This window comes from Podarcis bocagei (genome assembly GCF_964188305.1).
Source record: "Podarcis bocagei genome assembly, chromosome: 10".
Lineage (NCBI taxonomy): Eukaryota > Metazoa > Chordata > Lepidosauria > Squamata > Lacertidae > Podarcis > Podarcis bocagei.
Window position 1 is genome coordinate 49,307,579 of NC_138135.1, and position 16,808 is coordinate 49,324,386.

General features: G+C 40.1%; 1 protein-coding gene across 3 annotated transcripts in view; it reads right to left on the reverse strand.

Moving 5' to 3' along the window:
- Positions 1-3,040: 3,040 nt before the first annotated feature.
- Positions 3,041-16,808, reverse strand: part of HMGA2 (high mobility group AT-hook 2) — a 135,466-nt gene continuing 121,698 nt past the window's right edge. For all 3 annotated transcript variants that reach the window (XM_081211872.1, XM_081211873.1, XM_081211874.1), the window contains one exon: positions 3,041-6,399. In XM_081211872.1, the coding sequence (XP_081067998.1) occupies positions 6,389-6,399 (11 nt within the window). In that variant the 3' untranslated portion in view covers positions 3,041-6,388. The remainder of the gene's footprint in view (positions 6,400-16,808) is intronic.

The window sequence follows — 16,808 nt, forward strand, 5'->3', positions numbered from 1 at the left end:
AAATTAAAATTGTATTTAAGTTATCTGGAGATGGAGAATGTGATGGTTAGTTTCTCCTTATTTGTGACCATGGATATTGTTTGCTCCTAATTAAAATCAATACAATGTTTACATTGATCTAAAAGTTGGTGCTTCCTCCTTTCACGTGTAAGAGACATGGCAATCTTTGTACTATCATCTTTGTGCCATTGTCATATTCAAGATTTATTTTGTGTTCAATGGGATTATTCCAGACTAATTGAGCGGAATAATCATTTCTATGTCACTTTAATGTTTTTGTTTGCATACCAGTTAACAGGTGATTCTAAGTGGTCAAAATGTCAGAACCAAAAGATAAATTGCACTGCATTACTTTGAATACTCCAGTGTGGGGGCATTGTATCTGCTTATTGCCTTGAAGCTGATCTTTAAAAGACTTTCACAGTAACCAGTCAATTAGCTACTTTTATGTTGGAGATTTTCCACATATTTCCAAGGTCTATTAAGAAGTCTGCTATCAAGTAAGCCTTTGAAAATTATTTATTCTTTTATGACTGCAAAGTATGGAAACACGATACTTTTAATGGAAAACTATAAATGCTTAAAGCATCTATGAAAGGGCTTTATGTTGGACTTGTTATGTCACAAGCTATGCGCACTTATGATCCCAGTGAATGGAAACTTCACTGATAAAGTCTGAATGATGAGGTCAGGATTTATAATGTGGATCTTGCAGTATCTACGCTTCTGTCAGATACTATGGGTTGAGATATCTGGGAACATTTGCTTCTTCAAAATCTGTTTTCTGTCACCTCATTGTCCCTTTGGCTAATGAGAATATATCACATGATGTGGAATTTCGTGTTTGCCTTCCCCTTTGCTTTCATTCCAATTTGAGGAATCTCTGGGACTACCTGATATATATTTGATTATGGTGCATTTTGTCAGATTTGTTCATTTTCAATTCCAACAACTAAATGAGCCTTTTGTCGGACCCATCTCTAACAAAAGAAAGACTTGTCACTTTAGCCTCTTTTATGTATGCAGTAACAAAATGATTTGTGCATTTGGCAATGCCGTTGATGGCCTTTGCTTATTCAAGACAAGACACTGTCAGGATTGCACATCCCTGAGGAGTATATAGAACCTTGAGCATATCCATAATTTAGAGCTTTGAGGATTGAAAGAGTAAAATTGATGTATGCAGATCCCCCTTTCTTTTTTATTTTTTAGCATGAGGAAAATGTAGTGTTCAAGGTCAGTTTTTCCAGGTCAAGGATAATTACTAAAATGACTGGAAACAACTCTGAAGTTGTTAATGGAAAGCAGATAGAAAGAATATTGTGAATGCTTCCTGTGTTCCATAGAAAATGAAAAATTACTATATGTCTTTCTCAAACATATTTCCTTTGGAACACAAGAGATGCACCATATAACTTTATGTGTCTGCTAAGGAAAAATATTGGCTTTATATCAACTACTTTGTGTTACACCTATTTTCTAAGGGGAAAAAAATTTCTGGCTTCAGTTAAGCCCACCCAACTCAGTAGTTGCTTGAGGACCTTATTTTTATCACACCCTAAAACTAAACATATTTACTTGGAAGTAAAGTCTAGTGATTTCAATGAAATGTTAATCTGTGCTGGAGGTTGCCGGTTCACTGGTCTTTATGCAATAAATATAAACGGAGCTTTCTCTTAAAACATTTAATGTTTCATTTATGTATGAAAGGTTACTATAAGAATACTGGATTTATAGGGAGGGGGACCCAACAAAGAGACGAAGAGTGCAAACAAAATAATCCCAGCTCACATTTGCCCTTTTATTCTGGAATTTTCCAGATTTCTTTCACTTTAGGTTTTTTTCGTTCATTGCAGTGTCTTGTGCCGTTATGTGTCCATGTAAACAAATAATGTGCCGTTACTGCTGTTGTCAATGGGAAGCGGCTTTGATCCTACAGAACCAACTTGGCACATTTTCCCTCCAACTTCCCCCCCTGCTCGTCTTTGAGGGAAAACAAAGTGGGGAGTTGGAGGGAAGCCACACCAAATTTTATGCACAAATGACTGTGCTTGTGGGATGGTGCACGTGTTTGCTTGTGTAAAATAAAGGGAAAGTGAGCTTTCAAACACCAAACACTTCCCACACGATTACACCCAATTAGAGATGTGTGCTACCTAATTGTGTAATAGGGAAACATTATACAGTACATGTGCCTTAGGAACTTCCAACTTTTAAAAATGCACTTGCTGTAAAATACTGTGGTGCGTAGCAGAGAAAAGTGTTTTTAAATACAGTGGTATCTCAGGTGAAGTACTTAATTTGTTCCGGAGGTCCGTTCTTAACCTGAAACTGTTCTTAACCTGAAGCACCACTTTAGCTAATGGGGTCTCCCGCTGCTGCCACGCTGCTGTAGCCCAATTTCTGTTCTCATCCTAAAGCAAAGTTCTTAACCCGAGGTAATATTTCTGGGTTAGCGGAGTCTGTAACTGGAAGCGTATGTAACCTGAAGCGTATGTAACCCGAGGTACCACTGTGAGATACAGCACGATACTCCATATAATGTGGATCCTATGTGGCAATTCCATTTGCAAAGAATTCCAATACAGTAATGCCTTACGAATGAGAGTAGATTCAGTGTAGTTTCTTAAAGCAAATTATCCACCATCTCCTTCAATAACACGCTTCAACATGTAGCTACCATGATACAATGAAATGCATGGCGGCAGGGGCAGCCTAGACCATGGTCTGATCTGTGGAGATAGCAAAACTCTTGTTTGCTGTGCGTGCTGGGTCAAAGCAGCTGTACATCCAAAGTTGCTGAAGATGTAAATAAATATATAGAAGTGTGTTTATAATTTTTAAAGCTCACCATAGTATGGCTATATATCCTAGGAACATTTTGATATGAATCTTTCATGTATGACCCATGTTGCTTGAACAAAGATAACTGGCATGCATTCTTTTATCTTTTTTTTACAAACTTGGTTCACGGGGACCAAACTTTATTGCTTATTTCATGGAGCTGTGACAAAACGCTAGGAATCAAACAACATGGGGATTACAGCGGCTATTATGTTTATTGTGCTGAACAGACGGTGATAATCCATTAAAAGAACATGTTCAACAAGCAAGCAATTCAAAGTACAGTCGTAGTCAGAAACTCTATATGAATAACAAAGCGAAGAGTTAGGAGACAGGCAAAGAAAACAGGAAAAAGTAAACTGTAGTTATACATCTTGATACTTTTCTTCTGCAAGCACATCCCTCTTGCAGAAACGGCAGAAAGGTTAATGTCCAGTCTTATTTAGCTTTGACCAATGACAGCAAAGAACAGTCCTATAAAATTTATCTCCCACAAAAATAAACTATATATATATAAATTTTTATGATGATCTTTCTGTTTCAGTGGTCACAAGCAGTTTTCTTTTCAGTCTGAAAAATGAGGTATAGAAGACCCTGAGAGGTAGTAATGTATTTTGATTGTTCTACAATATTACAGAAAATATAAGATTTAATTTCATCAGAGCTGTAAAGTCCCATGGAGTTTGATATCTGACCCACATATACTGATAACATTTGTTTCGTCTCATGCTGTTACACCAATCCAGATGCCCCAGAACAGGGAATATACCACGCTGCCAAGGGCTACCTAATTCCCTTCAACGAGTCTCTCAAATGCATTTCTCCATGGGGATTTCCCGTTTTTGTGTTCAGAACACTCTCTAAAACTGAAGAGAAATTCTCCCCTCCTGAATGGATTACGTGTGCACCTTGGACACTTACAAGAGTTTTGGAGTGTGGCCTGTGTGCATCTGAAAACTCCACGACAGAGGTAATAGAGCATGTTATCAAGTCCTGCCCCAGTGTCCCTATTAATTAGGTAATTTCTTCAAACAGTAACCCACTGTGCCTCATGGGGTGCTGCTCCAGAGCACCTTGCAATCTTTTTGGAAAAAGTGAAGGGCTTTTCAGGGGGCTAAAATGCCTCCATGCACAGTCACTGTGCTTTTGATCCCGGGCAACAGCTTGAATAGACATGACTTAGGGCCCATAAGGCAGCTTGGTAACGCAAGGATGCCAATTCCACCCCTACCCTGCCGCTAATTCCATTCTTGGTGATCCACAGCAATAAGTACTCTTGTTCCTTAGTGAGGCGCTTGTGTCTTAATGTTCTCTATTGTGAGGCAGCCAAGAAGTAGTTTTCCTTAGTTGCATTTGGCTAAGTACTTGAGTCATACTGAAGAAAGCCTTCCTGAGAAACTACCCCTGGCCCAAATAGTAAAACCATGTTAACAAGCAGACATATCGGCTGTGTGAGAGACGTAGAAAGGGATAAGGAGAAAGAGAAAGAAGTATTAAACAAACTCTACATAAGAAGCATTTAAAATAAATCTGGTTGACACATATTTTTTAAAAAAATCACATTTGTGAAAAATACATGGAAAATACTTGAAAAGTATTCGCATACAATCTACTAGTTTTTTAAAACACACGCACATATTCGTGATTGCATTATGCAAAAAGCTGAGCTTGTTGCCTCCCACCTACAAAGATTCAAGTTTCTTTGAAGGGTTGTTTTTAATAGGAAAGTAATTAATGCATTCATTTCCCACAAAGTTCATTTACAAAAAAATAGTTTTGATCAGGGATTTGTTGCAGTCCTAAATGTTTCAATCTTCTCAAAAACTAATGTTGAAAGAAACAACAAGTTCATTCCATTTATAGTCTGGAGGTAGGTCTTTGTCAATCAACTAGTCCATGTCCTTAAAAAAAATTATTTGAGGTACAAACTTGGACAGTAATATTTAAACATTGCGGTTAATTATTATTTCTTTCCTGTCATGCAGTGTTATCGAAGAAAATTATCCTTACAAACCTTATGAGCAATTCGGTACAAAAATATATTCAAGTTAATGGTACATTACATAGAAATTTAGCAGAGTAAAGGCATAAAAAGGGGGGAAATTACATGGTTATGCTGAAAAACACTAAAAGTATCGTCTCCTTGGCTGAAATTAGGTGACAAAAGTAGAAATAAGGGGGAAATGCAGAAATTAATGTTTACCTACCCAATAATAATAATCTGTATTGCATGATTATAGCAGCAAATGTTTATATGACTGTTGAGTTAATGGTACGTATCAGAGGTAGTATTGAAAAGTGGGGTAATATTGCATTTGTGGCTGAAAAGTGCTGCTTTGAGTGAAAAAGGTGGAGACATGTAACTGGGTTAAAGCTGCCCAGCAAACCATCCTATGTCAAGGTATATTGCTGAAAAGTAATAACAAGCTCACTTGAGGTACACGGTGTTGGCTCTTGCATTGAGATGTGTGATTTAAGAACAGAGATCCATTTGTTTAGAGACAATAGAACGGGACTGACAGTAGTGAGTTAAGTCAAACGAAGAATTTGACTCTTTGCCCTCGGTTCCAGTTTATGACCATGATTCAGAACAATTCTGAGGTATTGTTTTAAATTCAAATTTTAGCTGTTAAATGTCTACTGTGAGAGAGGGTCTGCTGTCAACCATCTGTAAGCAACAGAGGCTTCCCAGAAAGCGTAGTCTACCTGAAGAGACGTCAATGTGTTCCCACAGAGGTGTGTTGTTGAGTTCTGTTTAGTACTACTTCTGCAGATATATGTGTATTAGTGAATATACAATGTATCTTTGTCAGTTTTTTTCCCTTTCGCAAAGTAAAAGTACCTTTTTTTCTTGTGGCTTTCTTTCCTGAATATCAGCTGAATTAAGTGAAAAAATATCAGCCATCAATGTATCTTGAAATACCAGTAATGTTAAAAAAAAATATCAATCAATCAAGCACAAATCTAGAACAAGGCTATAAAAAGAGTAGTATCTAATCCTTATCTTTGGTGTTCTAAACAGGGAAATTACTAAGCTAGGGGAGTGGGTTGTCAGAGGTGTTGTAAGGACTGGTGTCAGACACCAAGGCCTTCGTATTTGAATGCCCATTATAATTAATATTTTACAAAAGTCTTATTTATATGCAGTGCAGTGAATGACTTAAAACCCGGTTCAGAGATTTACTGACCCATTCACCCTTACTTAGCAGCTCAAACAAACTATTAGTAGGTTAAAGCAAAATAAAAGAGAAAACAGTAATTAAATGTTGCATCATTATCTGTGTCCCCCTGTGTTACAGCAGTTTCACTAAAACCAGGGCAGTGAAGGGATTACAACAAAGGTGATTAATAAGTCCTTTTTAAGGTTATGTGATTTTCCCCCCCTCCCCGTCCCCCCTCAGGCCAAAGTGGAAAGGTTGTGGCAACAGAAGCAAGTGGTCACGGCAGTGTCTTCTCCCTTCAAAAGACACAACTGCTGATGAGGTAGAAATTGCAATGTGTGGTCTTCTAATCATCTTCTGCAGATTCTTGTGAGGATGTCTCTTCAGTCTGTTCCTGAAACGTGCAACCAAAATGGCGAATTAGTGATGCTTCTAGGTTCAAAACTAGTCAACAGAGTCCATTTACATGAGGGAGAGGAGGGCATTCTCAGCAGGAAAGCCATTGGTGGAATTCAATTCCAAACAAGGTGCAAATGGCTTAATCTCTGCAGGTCTTCAAACAGGCATCAAATATATACTAATTCCAAGTTTCTTTCCCTTCTAGAATATATATCATGGGTAGGCAAACTAAGGCCCGCGGGCCAGATGCGACCCAATCACCTTCTAAATCCGGCCCGCAGACGGTCCGGGAATCAGCGTGTTTTTACATAAGTAGAATGTGTCCTTTTATTTAAAATGCATCTCTGGGTTATTTGTGGGGCATAGGAATTGGTTCACCCCCCAAAAAAAATATAGTCCGGCCCCCCACAAGGTCTGAAGTTGCTGACCCCTTATATATATCATGGTTCTGTTGTCTGAATTGGTGCTGAATGGGATTCAATAATTTGACCTGATTTTAATGATATTATATTGGGTTGAGTGCTGTTCTTATTGTTCCTTCATTGCTGTGGTGTCCTACAGATGTTCTTACAGTTATTTGTGCTAGTATTTTAGATGTTTTGATGGTGTACATTGTATTTTTATATGTCGGAAGCCACCTTGTGACGGTTTGGGGCTAAAAAGTACCCTAAAAGTACCTTTCAGTGAATAAATATACACGGTTTATAAAACAACAGCTACATTCCATGAGAAACTACTGGTATACCCTGTAGCGATTTTTTTTTATTAATGTGGCAAATACTACAAGTAATACTGCAACTGTGGGAATCACACCAAAGTGTGCCAGGGGGATATGCCTTCGTATGGTACTTTGTCTGTGATTGGAGGCATTGCATGTACCTTTAAACAACTGCATGGAGGAAAATAGATGGCAAGAAATGCAAACTATTCCAGCTTTCAGATGGGGGAGAAGGCAAGACCTTCTTCTAAAGGCTGTGAATCTAATGTCAATGGTTCTTTTGTTATCCGTCCTGTCTCCAGGACTTTTCAGTGCACAACCGTACTTTATAGTTGCTTATCTCATTTATCCACCCAGCCAACAATCCTGAGAAACAGGTTAGGCTTCGAAACAGAAACCTGAGCAAGGCCACCCAACACGCTTTACAGCTGAGTGCGGAATTGAACTTTGGCCTCCCACATCCTAACCTATCACACTATACACTACACCACAATAGTCCCACTCAGCCATTATTGAGATTTTGTTAAATCAAGTGCCACTACGGCACTCCATCTGAAGCCGAAAATGAGTGTTAAAGACAACATTGTTTTGAAAGTCAATGTCTAAAATCTGCGTTAACCACACAAAACAAAAACCCGACACAGCTTCATTTTGCTTTCTTTCTTTCTCTCTCTCAGCAGCCGGAGTCCTCCCCTTCCCTTTGGTCTTAAAATATGTAGGGGCCATCTCCTGACCTTGCTGTTCTTCGCCATCCTTTTTACACTCCTTATTCAATTAATGTGCAGCAGTACCTTTCAGGATATGGGTGGTAAACTGGAGACAATAAACATTGCTGATAAAAGGGGGCCTGTGAGCGAGAAGTTGATTTTTATCAAATGCTGCACATCATCTTGTGAGACAGCATGTGAAAAAGATCTAGGGCGAATAGGTAAACATTTACCCGTACAGCAAACTGAGACCTTTTAAGAATGACCAGCTTATAACAGTCTTCATACTTTAATAGATTTGATTTTCCACATGGCTTCATTTTGTCTGGGTGGCTAACTGACACAATTTATAACTCTCTTCCTTTCCCAGGCCACTGCCGCACACCATTCAGCAAAGCATGCCTTACAGCTTGTCTGCATTATGTGACCAAACTTCCATTCATTAGTGTTTGAAACACTTCAGCTGTGAAGGGGATCCTAAATGCTACCATGTGTGACACTACTGCACAAGAGCAGCATGCAGGGGGAAAGAAACAACGCTAGGCTTTAATCATAGGCCACTGCTTACTGCAATCCCTTTCCCCCCTCCCTCTCTCTCAAAAGGTTTCAAACATCCAACCCCAAAAAAGGCTTGAAAAAGCTGTAAATCCAGGGAATAAACACAAGTACAAATGAATGGATGACAGCTTAAAAAATATAACCATAGCAGCATCAAGCCATGAGATTTCACACTGGTTTTGTTTAGTCTGCTCTGGGTTATGTGGGAAATGGGGAAAGCATGAAGAAGAGAAAAAAAAGCGCCCCCCCCCCCGCTAAAACTGTGGGCCTCAAATATTTAAGCCAGTAGGTTTATACCTCTTGACTAGGAAACAGGCCATGACCCTGAGATAGTCTCTGGAGAACGAAGCACAAAGAAAGATGTAGCGCGATCAAAGCCACGGGCAGACGAAAGAGAGAGAAGCCAAGTGTTGGCTAACCCCTGACCTTATCTTTTCAATTACAGTGGAACCTCGGGTTGCGAACGTGATCCGTGCAGGAGGCATGTTCGCAACCCACAGCGCCGCGTCTGTGCGATTCAGCGCTTCTGTGCAACCCGAAAACATGTAACCTGAAGTGTCTGTAACCTGAGGTACCACTGCAATATTTAAATCACAAAAAAGGCAGTAACCTATCGCACACAGTTCCATTCATCACAATAACTCATTTCCAGCCATCGTCCTATTCCTCCACTGCCAACCATATGTAAGCTGCTGCTGAGGTAAATTTTACACAGCCCCCTGCTAGTAATTGTTTACTGTCGAAACTCCTTTCCCAGCCTGTGCAGAATGGTGGAGATACATTACAAATATTTCATTGTCACGTTTTCTCTCTCTCGCATCAACCCTGTTTTATAGTTCAGGCTGAAAGACAGTGACTTGTCCAAAATGGTGAGACAGAGTGTGCTCCTTGCCTGGCCTTGCCCATAATCCCACCTAACACTACTCATATCTTAAAGCAAGTTACTATGGTGCATCCCTTGCAGTCTTCACAAAGGAAGTTGCCAGGCAGCTCTATTATATGATTCCGCCCCTGCTTTAGCAGCTGAGGTGTTTACAGTGGTTTCTGGCATCATAAGTAAAAATTGGCATCCTTTGCTTGCCAAATGACAGAGGGAAGTCACCCAGGTATGGCTCATTTGCTATTAAACACCTCCAAATAAAGGAAACATACATAACAGACATTTATCTGCCATTCTAAGGAGGCTTGAGGGGTCCCAGTTGTGGTTGTTGCTGGCCCAACCTGCTTACTGCACCTTGTGTGCAGTATGTAAAATGCTGCAAAGGATGGCAGGAATCTGCTGTGCCAGTTCTGGGAGTAAGATCACAGTGTTGTCTGTCGTCTATCCTAGTTTGAGCACTGGGAATTTCTGGCTTCATCCTCTGATCTGTTGTGACAAGTGCTAAAAGTCACTGGGCCATTAAAAGACTCTGTGACTCCATTCATCTAATCAGTGGTTTTTTGTGATGATACTCACTGGTACAGAGTACCATCGCCATCCTTTTTTTTGCTGTTCATGGCAGCCATTTCGTCCCTACACCCATGACACTTGTAACAAGATATGAGCAGTGTTAAAAACTGAGATATGAAAGCTAGAATGTGTACAATTTCAAATCCAGTATGGGCAATCCATGTGTGGAAACTGGCATCTGCAGATAAACTCTTCTGCCCTGGGTCCTACGTGCTCCAAGAGGTGCTGTGTATCTGGGAATAATTTATCTGTATTCCTCAGCAAAGCAGTGTGATTGTAGGTGGGTATGAAAATATTTACACGGTGCCTCTTACTACTGGACCACACGGTGATCCACTTACTTCAGTGACAAGCATTTGCTTACTGCAACATCAGTGGCAACATAAAAGGCAAATAAATTTCATACCGATACCACTGAATCCCAGGGTTTTCTGACTATACAAAGATTTGCTTAGAAAACATTCTCAGTGGCTGTTTCATCCACTGAAATGGACCTGTCATCGTGGCCAGATTATAGTGATGCCGTTGAAGCAACTGCACCTGAGCCCATGCCAGATGTATCCAAAATTAATGGACTTTAGTTAGTCATGGCCATTAATTCCAATGTTTTACTTTGTGTAGAACTAGTATTGGATACAATCCCCAGACTGAGCTTTCATTACAAACAAAACAAAACAAACCCTAGTCCTCCTAGAAGGAAAGCTGTCAAGCAAAATGAGCAGGCAATGTCTCAGTGATTCTGTGGGATGAGCCAGCCAGGCTGCACCCACATTTCCATGATTTTAACCAATGATTGAAGTCAGAGCTGTGACTGACAAGTGAGTTGCTTGGATACCAGGATATAGGAATCCCTGGTTTCCTAAGAGCTGCTGTTTCCCCCTCCCCTTTCATGCACTTTTATTTCCTGTTTCTCTCCATTTTTCTAGCCTTTAGAATCTCTGTAGTTTGCCCCTCTTGTTTCTTGGACAGCAAAGTCCAATTTGTTTACATATAGGTTAATCTGAGATCAGATGCTACTACATAATATGTATTTCTACCCAGAAGTACACATTTTATGTTTAATAGGGCTTACTCCAAGGTAAGTGGGTACGGTCTTACAGCCTTGGATTTCTTTTAAGAGGCAGAAAGATTCATTGTCAGGGACTCGGCGTCAATGCAAATCAAGCAGAACTTACTTAAATATATCTGAAGAAGTGTGCATGCACACGAAAGCTTATACCAAGAACTAACTTAGTTGGTCTTTAAGGTGCTACAGGAAGGAATTTTTTTTATTTTTACTTAAATATAGTTGGCCCACTATGTTTAAAAGTTATTTTATAAATGAGTGGCATAAAATACAACAATATTGGTAAGACAAATTCTTATTAATAAAATAAAAGTTATTCTACAACATTTAAAATGTAAGGGAATTTATTCTACAACGTCCTGTTAGTTATTTCAATGGTTTTGCTGTTGAGGCAGAAAGTGGGAGCAGGTATTTTTTTGAGGCAGGGGAATAGTGATTGACTCTATGTTTTTCCATACTCTTTTACCTGTAAACATAATTTTTTATTTTTTATTTTTTAAATCAGGATAGTCTCCCATCACAAGTGACTATAGACCTAAGATAACTCATCTTTGGAATACATTCCCTGTGCAAACTATCTGGGAGTTAGCTGTACTAATTGAGGGGGTGCACAGAAAAAACGTGGTTCAGAAACTAAAATTTGATGCCTGTGGCACAAGAACAAAGTCCCTTTTTACAGCTACTTTATACCTCCTCCAGTATCTTCACAGGTGGGATATGCTAGGAATAGGTGACTGGCCTAAAGCAGGAAGTGAGCAGAAACATTTCTAGGTAGAAATATGCCAGAGACCCTAGAGAGACACTGCCTGTTGCCAGATGGACCAGAGGCCTAACTTGGTATGAAGCAAATTCTTCTGTTCCTATAAACAGGAAATACGTCTTCCTGGGTGGAGGGAACTAGGAATGGGCAGTACAGTGGTACCTCAGGTTAAGTACTTAATTCGTTCCAGAGGTCTGTTCTTAACCTGAAACTGTTCTTAACCTGAAGCACCACTTTAGCTAATGGGGCCTCCTGCTGCCGCCGGAGCACAATTTCTGTTCTCATCCTGAAGGAAAGTTCTTAACCTGAAGCACTATTTCTGGGTTAGCGGAGTCTGTAACCTGAAGCGTATGTAACCTGAGGTACCACTGTACTAGAAAGGGAAAGAGAAAGAGAAACAAAATTTTAGCTACAGTCCAATCCTGTGCACGTTAGGAAGTCCAATTGAATTCAGTGGCTTACATCCATGTAAATGTACACATGAATTAGAACTTTGTTTATATCATACTCTTGTTTGGCAAGGAAAGGAGAAGCTGCCATTGAGGCCATTCCCCATTAGTCACAGAATCATAGAGCGGGAGAGCTGGACCGGGACCCTCAATGTAGGAAGTGCAGGTGAAGAATCCTGCTTAACCTCTGCTTAAAAAACTCCAGTGGAAGAGAGTCTGCCAGCTTCCGGGGTTGTCTGTTCCATTCTTGAATGGCTGTTACCATCCTTCCTTTCTTGCAATTTGAATCTGTCCCTTCAAGCTGCAGAAAGCAAGCTTCCTCCGCCTTCCACATGGCAGCCCTTCAGATATTTAAAGATGGCTGCCATCCTTTTGGTCTTTAGCTGCTGCAACCTTCTTTGCAAAGAAGGTTTTGTTCCTCAAGGAAGCTGTTGGTTGGATAACTGATGGCATCTTTGCATAGATATCTGTTATGGATGAGGGCCAGGCACAAATGAGAAGATCAGGGCACAGTGGTGGCAGCAGATGCTTCTCCTTTTCCCTCCCAGAAGGGTGCATGACAACAAAGGTAAACAAGGAAGGTTACAATCCTATGTACAATTAAACAAGAGTAAGACATATTGAACTTCCAAGTACAGCGGTACCTCAGTTTACGAACAGTCCTGTTTACAAACTACAGTGGTACCTCGGGTTACATACGCTTCAGATTACATATGCTTCAGGTTACAGACTCCGCTAACCCAGAAATAGTACCTCCGGTTAAGAACTTTGCTTCAGGATGAGAACAGAAATCGTGCTCTGGCGGCACGGCAGCAGCAGGAGTCTCCATTAGCTAAAGTGGTGCTTCAGGTTAAGAACAGTTTCAGGTTAAGAACGGACCTCCGGAACAAATTAAGTACTTAACCCAAGGTACTACTGTATTCATTTCATGAACTCTGCAAAACCGGAAGTAGTGTTCCGGTTTGCAAACTTTACCTCAGTCTATGAACGGAATCTGAAAGGTGGAAGGGTACCGGCGGTGGGAGGCCTCATTAGGGAAAGCGCGCCTCAGTTTAAGAATGGATTTGGTTTAAGAACGGACTTCAGGAATGGATTAAGTTTGTAAACTGAGGTACCACTGTACACATGGCTACGATCAACTCTGCTGCGTTGCGTATGCGAGAGAGCAAAGAGACATGTATACCAGCCAAAACACTAGCTGTAGGCCTCTTGTCAAATGTGAATACAGCAGCTTTGAAGTTACACGAAAGAGATTGAAAGTCGAAAGCCAAGAGCTGTGCACACCTCATTAAGACCTAGCTATGTGGGAAGGCGAAGCTGCTGCTTCCTGGTCAAGCGTGCTTACCCTTTGGAAAGGGGGCTTCAGGAAGGTAAGATAAAAGAGCCTTTCAAAGTGGAAGTGCATAGTGACATTTTTATGAGCGCCAGTCAAGGAGGGTTCCAAGCACTGAACAGCTCACAGCCATATACATAGCAGCCCACTTCACAAAGAAAAATGAAGTCCCAGCTATACAAGGGGTTTAACAAGCACATTCTTCAGTGGGCGCAATGTCTGAATTGGATACAGAGAGAGAGAGAGAGCGCGCAAATTTTCCTGGTTTTCCCTTGACCTCCCCTTTGATTACATGAACGAAGAGTTCAGCAAGTACGACTATAAATTCCTTGAGGAATGTTCAGAATTTTTTTTATCAGAGAAATAGGACTGGGGCTTGTGATATAGCTCAAAAGGGTTCAAATAAGGCACAGCTGATGGCAACGTCTGAGACGGCACATATCCTACAGAATGCCTCACTAAGCAGGGTGCACTGTATGTCACTACATGGTTTAAGTGGGCTTCAGTCAGTGTTTGCCTGATTATTTTCTTTGTCTACTGCTTGACTTTGCCGGAGTTACTACTGTGGATTTTTGCTTTCATGATGTGACTTAATTGGGCATTATTTCGATGGAAAGACAGGGATTTATTGTATCACAAGAACAATTTAGTTTCCTTGTAAGATTAAATAACAACTTGTCTAAAACACAGAATATGTCTCTGGCCTGATCTTTCTAGAGGGCACAGTTGTGGCCCTACGCTAAGGAGAGTCAGGTGAACTGTATTCCGCCTTTATAATGAGAAATGGTGGCAGTAGGTTCTAAGGGATATAGATTGAAAATGGCTCCACTCATTGACCTGAAACTTAAGTGTAAGAGAGGGAGTGTAGGAGAGGAAGTTGTGAGGAGAGCTCATGCCAAATTTAGTGTAGAAAGAATAAGCTATGGCTTTCTTTGAATAAGTTAAATATTTGATGAGAGACTCTGGCATATTGACAGGTATTGTGAGTTTTTCCTGCCTTAGGCTTTGTCGGGGTGGTTTTTCTGGAAGATTCCTCTTGTGTGTTTGGGGGAACAGGTTGTTTGGTTTGTCTTAGGTCAGGGGTAATGTTTAGTATGTGCTTTTTCACATGCATTGCTTAAAATATTTGTGGTGGTGGTGGTGTTAAAAATGCATTTTCCAAGCAATGTAAGTAAATATATGCTTATCCAGTTATTGCTAGGCAACAGTTTCTGGCTCATCATGGCTACTGATTATAGACCAGGCTTCCTCAACCTTGGCCCTCCAGATGTTTTGAGACTACAATTCCCATCATCCCTGATCACTGGTCCGGCTAGCTAGGGATCATGGGAGTTGTAGGCCATAAACATCTGGAGGGCTGAGGTTGAGGAAGCCTGGTATAGACACTTGCTCCTGTTAGGCAAGATTCCCACAGACCAGGCCTCAGCCTTGAAGAATTTAAGTAGGCAGGAGATTAGCTATGAAAGGAAAAAGGGAAAGGAATTATAGGAGATGAGTAAAAAAGTTAATAAGTATGTGTGAGTTTGTATCTCTGAAGTCCACAGCAGTTGGGCTACTGACGGGCAGCTTTAGAGCCTTCAGAAAAAGGGGAGGAGATTTAGGGGGCAACTGTATGGCTATGTGTGCTTTATCTTGCAATATCACCATTATAAAAACCTTTGTTTTTGAAACCCCCTTTCACATAATTGGCCAAATGACAGATTTACACGCATATTGTTCTTATGCTTCAGAAGTGATAAAAATAAAGTATGTCCTGTCTTTTTTTTAAAAAAAGTTTCACTTTGATAATCTTCATGATGCGTCCCTAAAAATAACTATTTCCTTTGTATTATTTTACAATATAATCACCCATATGACACTCTGGCCAAGGATACAGCTGTTGCAAACTGCTTGCAAATTAGGAAACTGGCTTGTTTTTCCTCTATTGCTTATTTAACAATTTAAGCAAAAAAGTACAAGAGATTTTACTAGAAATACTACTTTTGTGTCGTCGTTAAATTTACATATCTTTTAATCCTCAAACAGACCTATCAAAGGGCAGTAGCTTAAAGGGCACAATAAACATTCTGTCTTTAAACGTAGCATACCTAACTTTTCTGCAAGATATGTTTAAACTTAACTGGTGGCTTACATGTAGATCTGGTAACCTTTTCTAAAACAAGTTCACTGCAGGAGTTCTTTCTGTAGTTATAAATCATTTCACAGCTATCATGTGGACATACACATATCTTATGATTTAAGAGTCCGTATTAATACTGAGAGAATATCATTTCACAGTGTAACCTGCTCTTGCATTCTTCAGCTGCAAAATGGAAAATCCTCTGGGTTCTTTAACTGTTTGAAGATACCGTTGAATTTTACATAGTGTCTTCATGGCTCTAAGCTAGAAAGCATCTGTCCCTAAAGTAAGATTTAGTGAATGGATTTGCCCTGCTGTGTGTTTGAAAGCTGGAAGATAATGACATTTATAGAACAGCAGTAAAAAGGTGGAGGGGGACACTACCTTAGACTCTTCTGTATTTTGCATAATATTCTAAAGAAAACTGGTGGTATTATTCAAGATGAAAATAGAGATAGGAGCTTAATTTTCTTAAAACAATAACAACTAAATAAATAACTAAACGGGACATCTTTGAAAACACAGATCTAGAAGTTTAAACTTGTATACAACAAAATGTTCCATACACAAAAGAATACCTTTCAACCTCTGGCAAAATAAAGTATTTCAGATGCATGATCATTAATAAATAAAAATAATACAACTGGAAACTGCAACAGTGTGTTACTGTGTGTGCATTGGGAAGGCAGGGTGGGGGTAACACAGAGCTCACACAATGATCTTTGGTATCAGAACTGGAATGCTAAAAGCAGGTAACCTCTTGTTCTAGAGGGCGCGAAACACTACAACTGGATTTTTGTGTGCTGCATTGTAGGGGAAAGTTACAGAGTGGTCTGTATTGGAGTCGTGTTTAGAATAAGGTTATCAGACGTCCCCGTTTCCCAGGGACAGTCCCCGGATTTACAAATCAGTCCTCTGACAAAATCCACTGAATTTGACTGAAGTTGAAAAGTGTCCCTGGATTCATTGAAAAAGGAATAGTTTAGAAGTCTGGTGCTATAAGCAAAAATTATTCCAAACCACTGTTGGTAAAACTGGGTAGGGGGTGTGATTCTGTGGTTTGCCTCAGGTGCCAAAATGTTTTGGTCTGGGCCCTGCTCTGAACACTCCTCAAGTGCTTTTGCCTGGCTGCTTTTGCCCGGCTGGAATGTATCCCAGAATTGTGATGATCTCTCGTGTTTATAGTGTGCGCACAAACAGAAACCTAGCATTTTTACATGGCTTGAATGTAGCCTATTATTGTA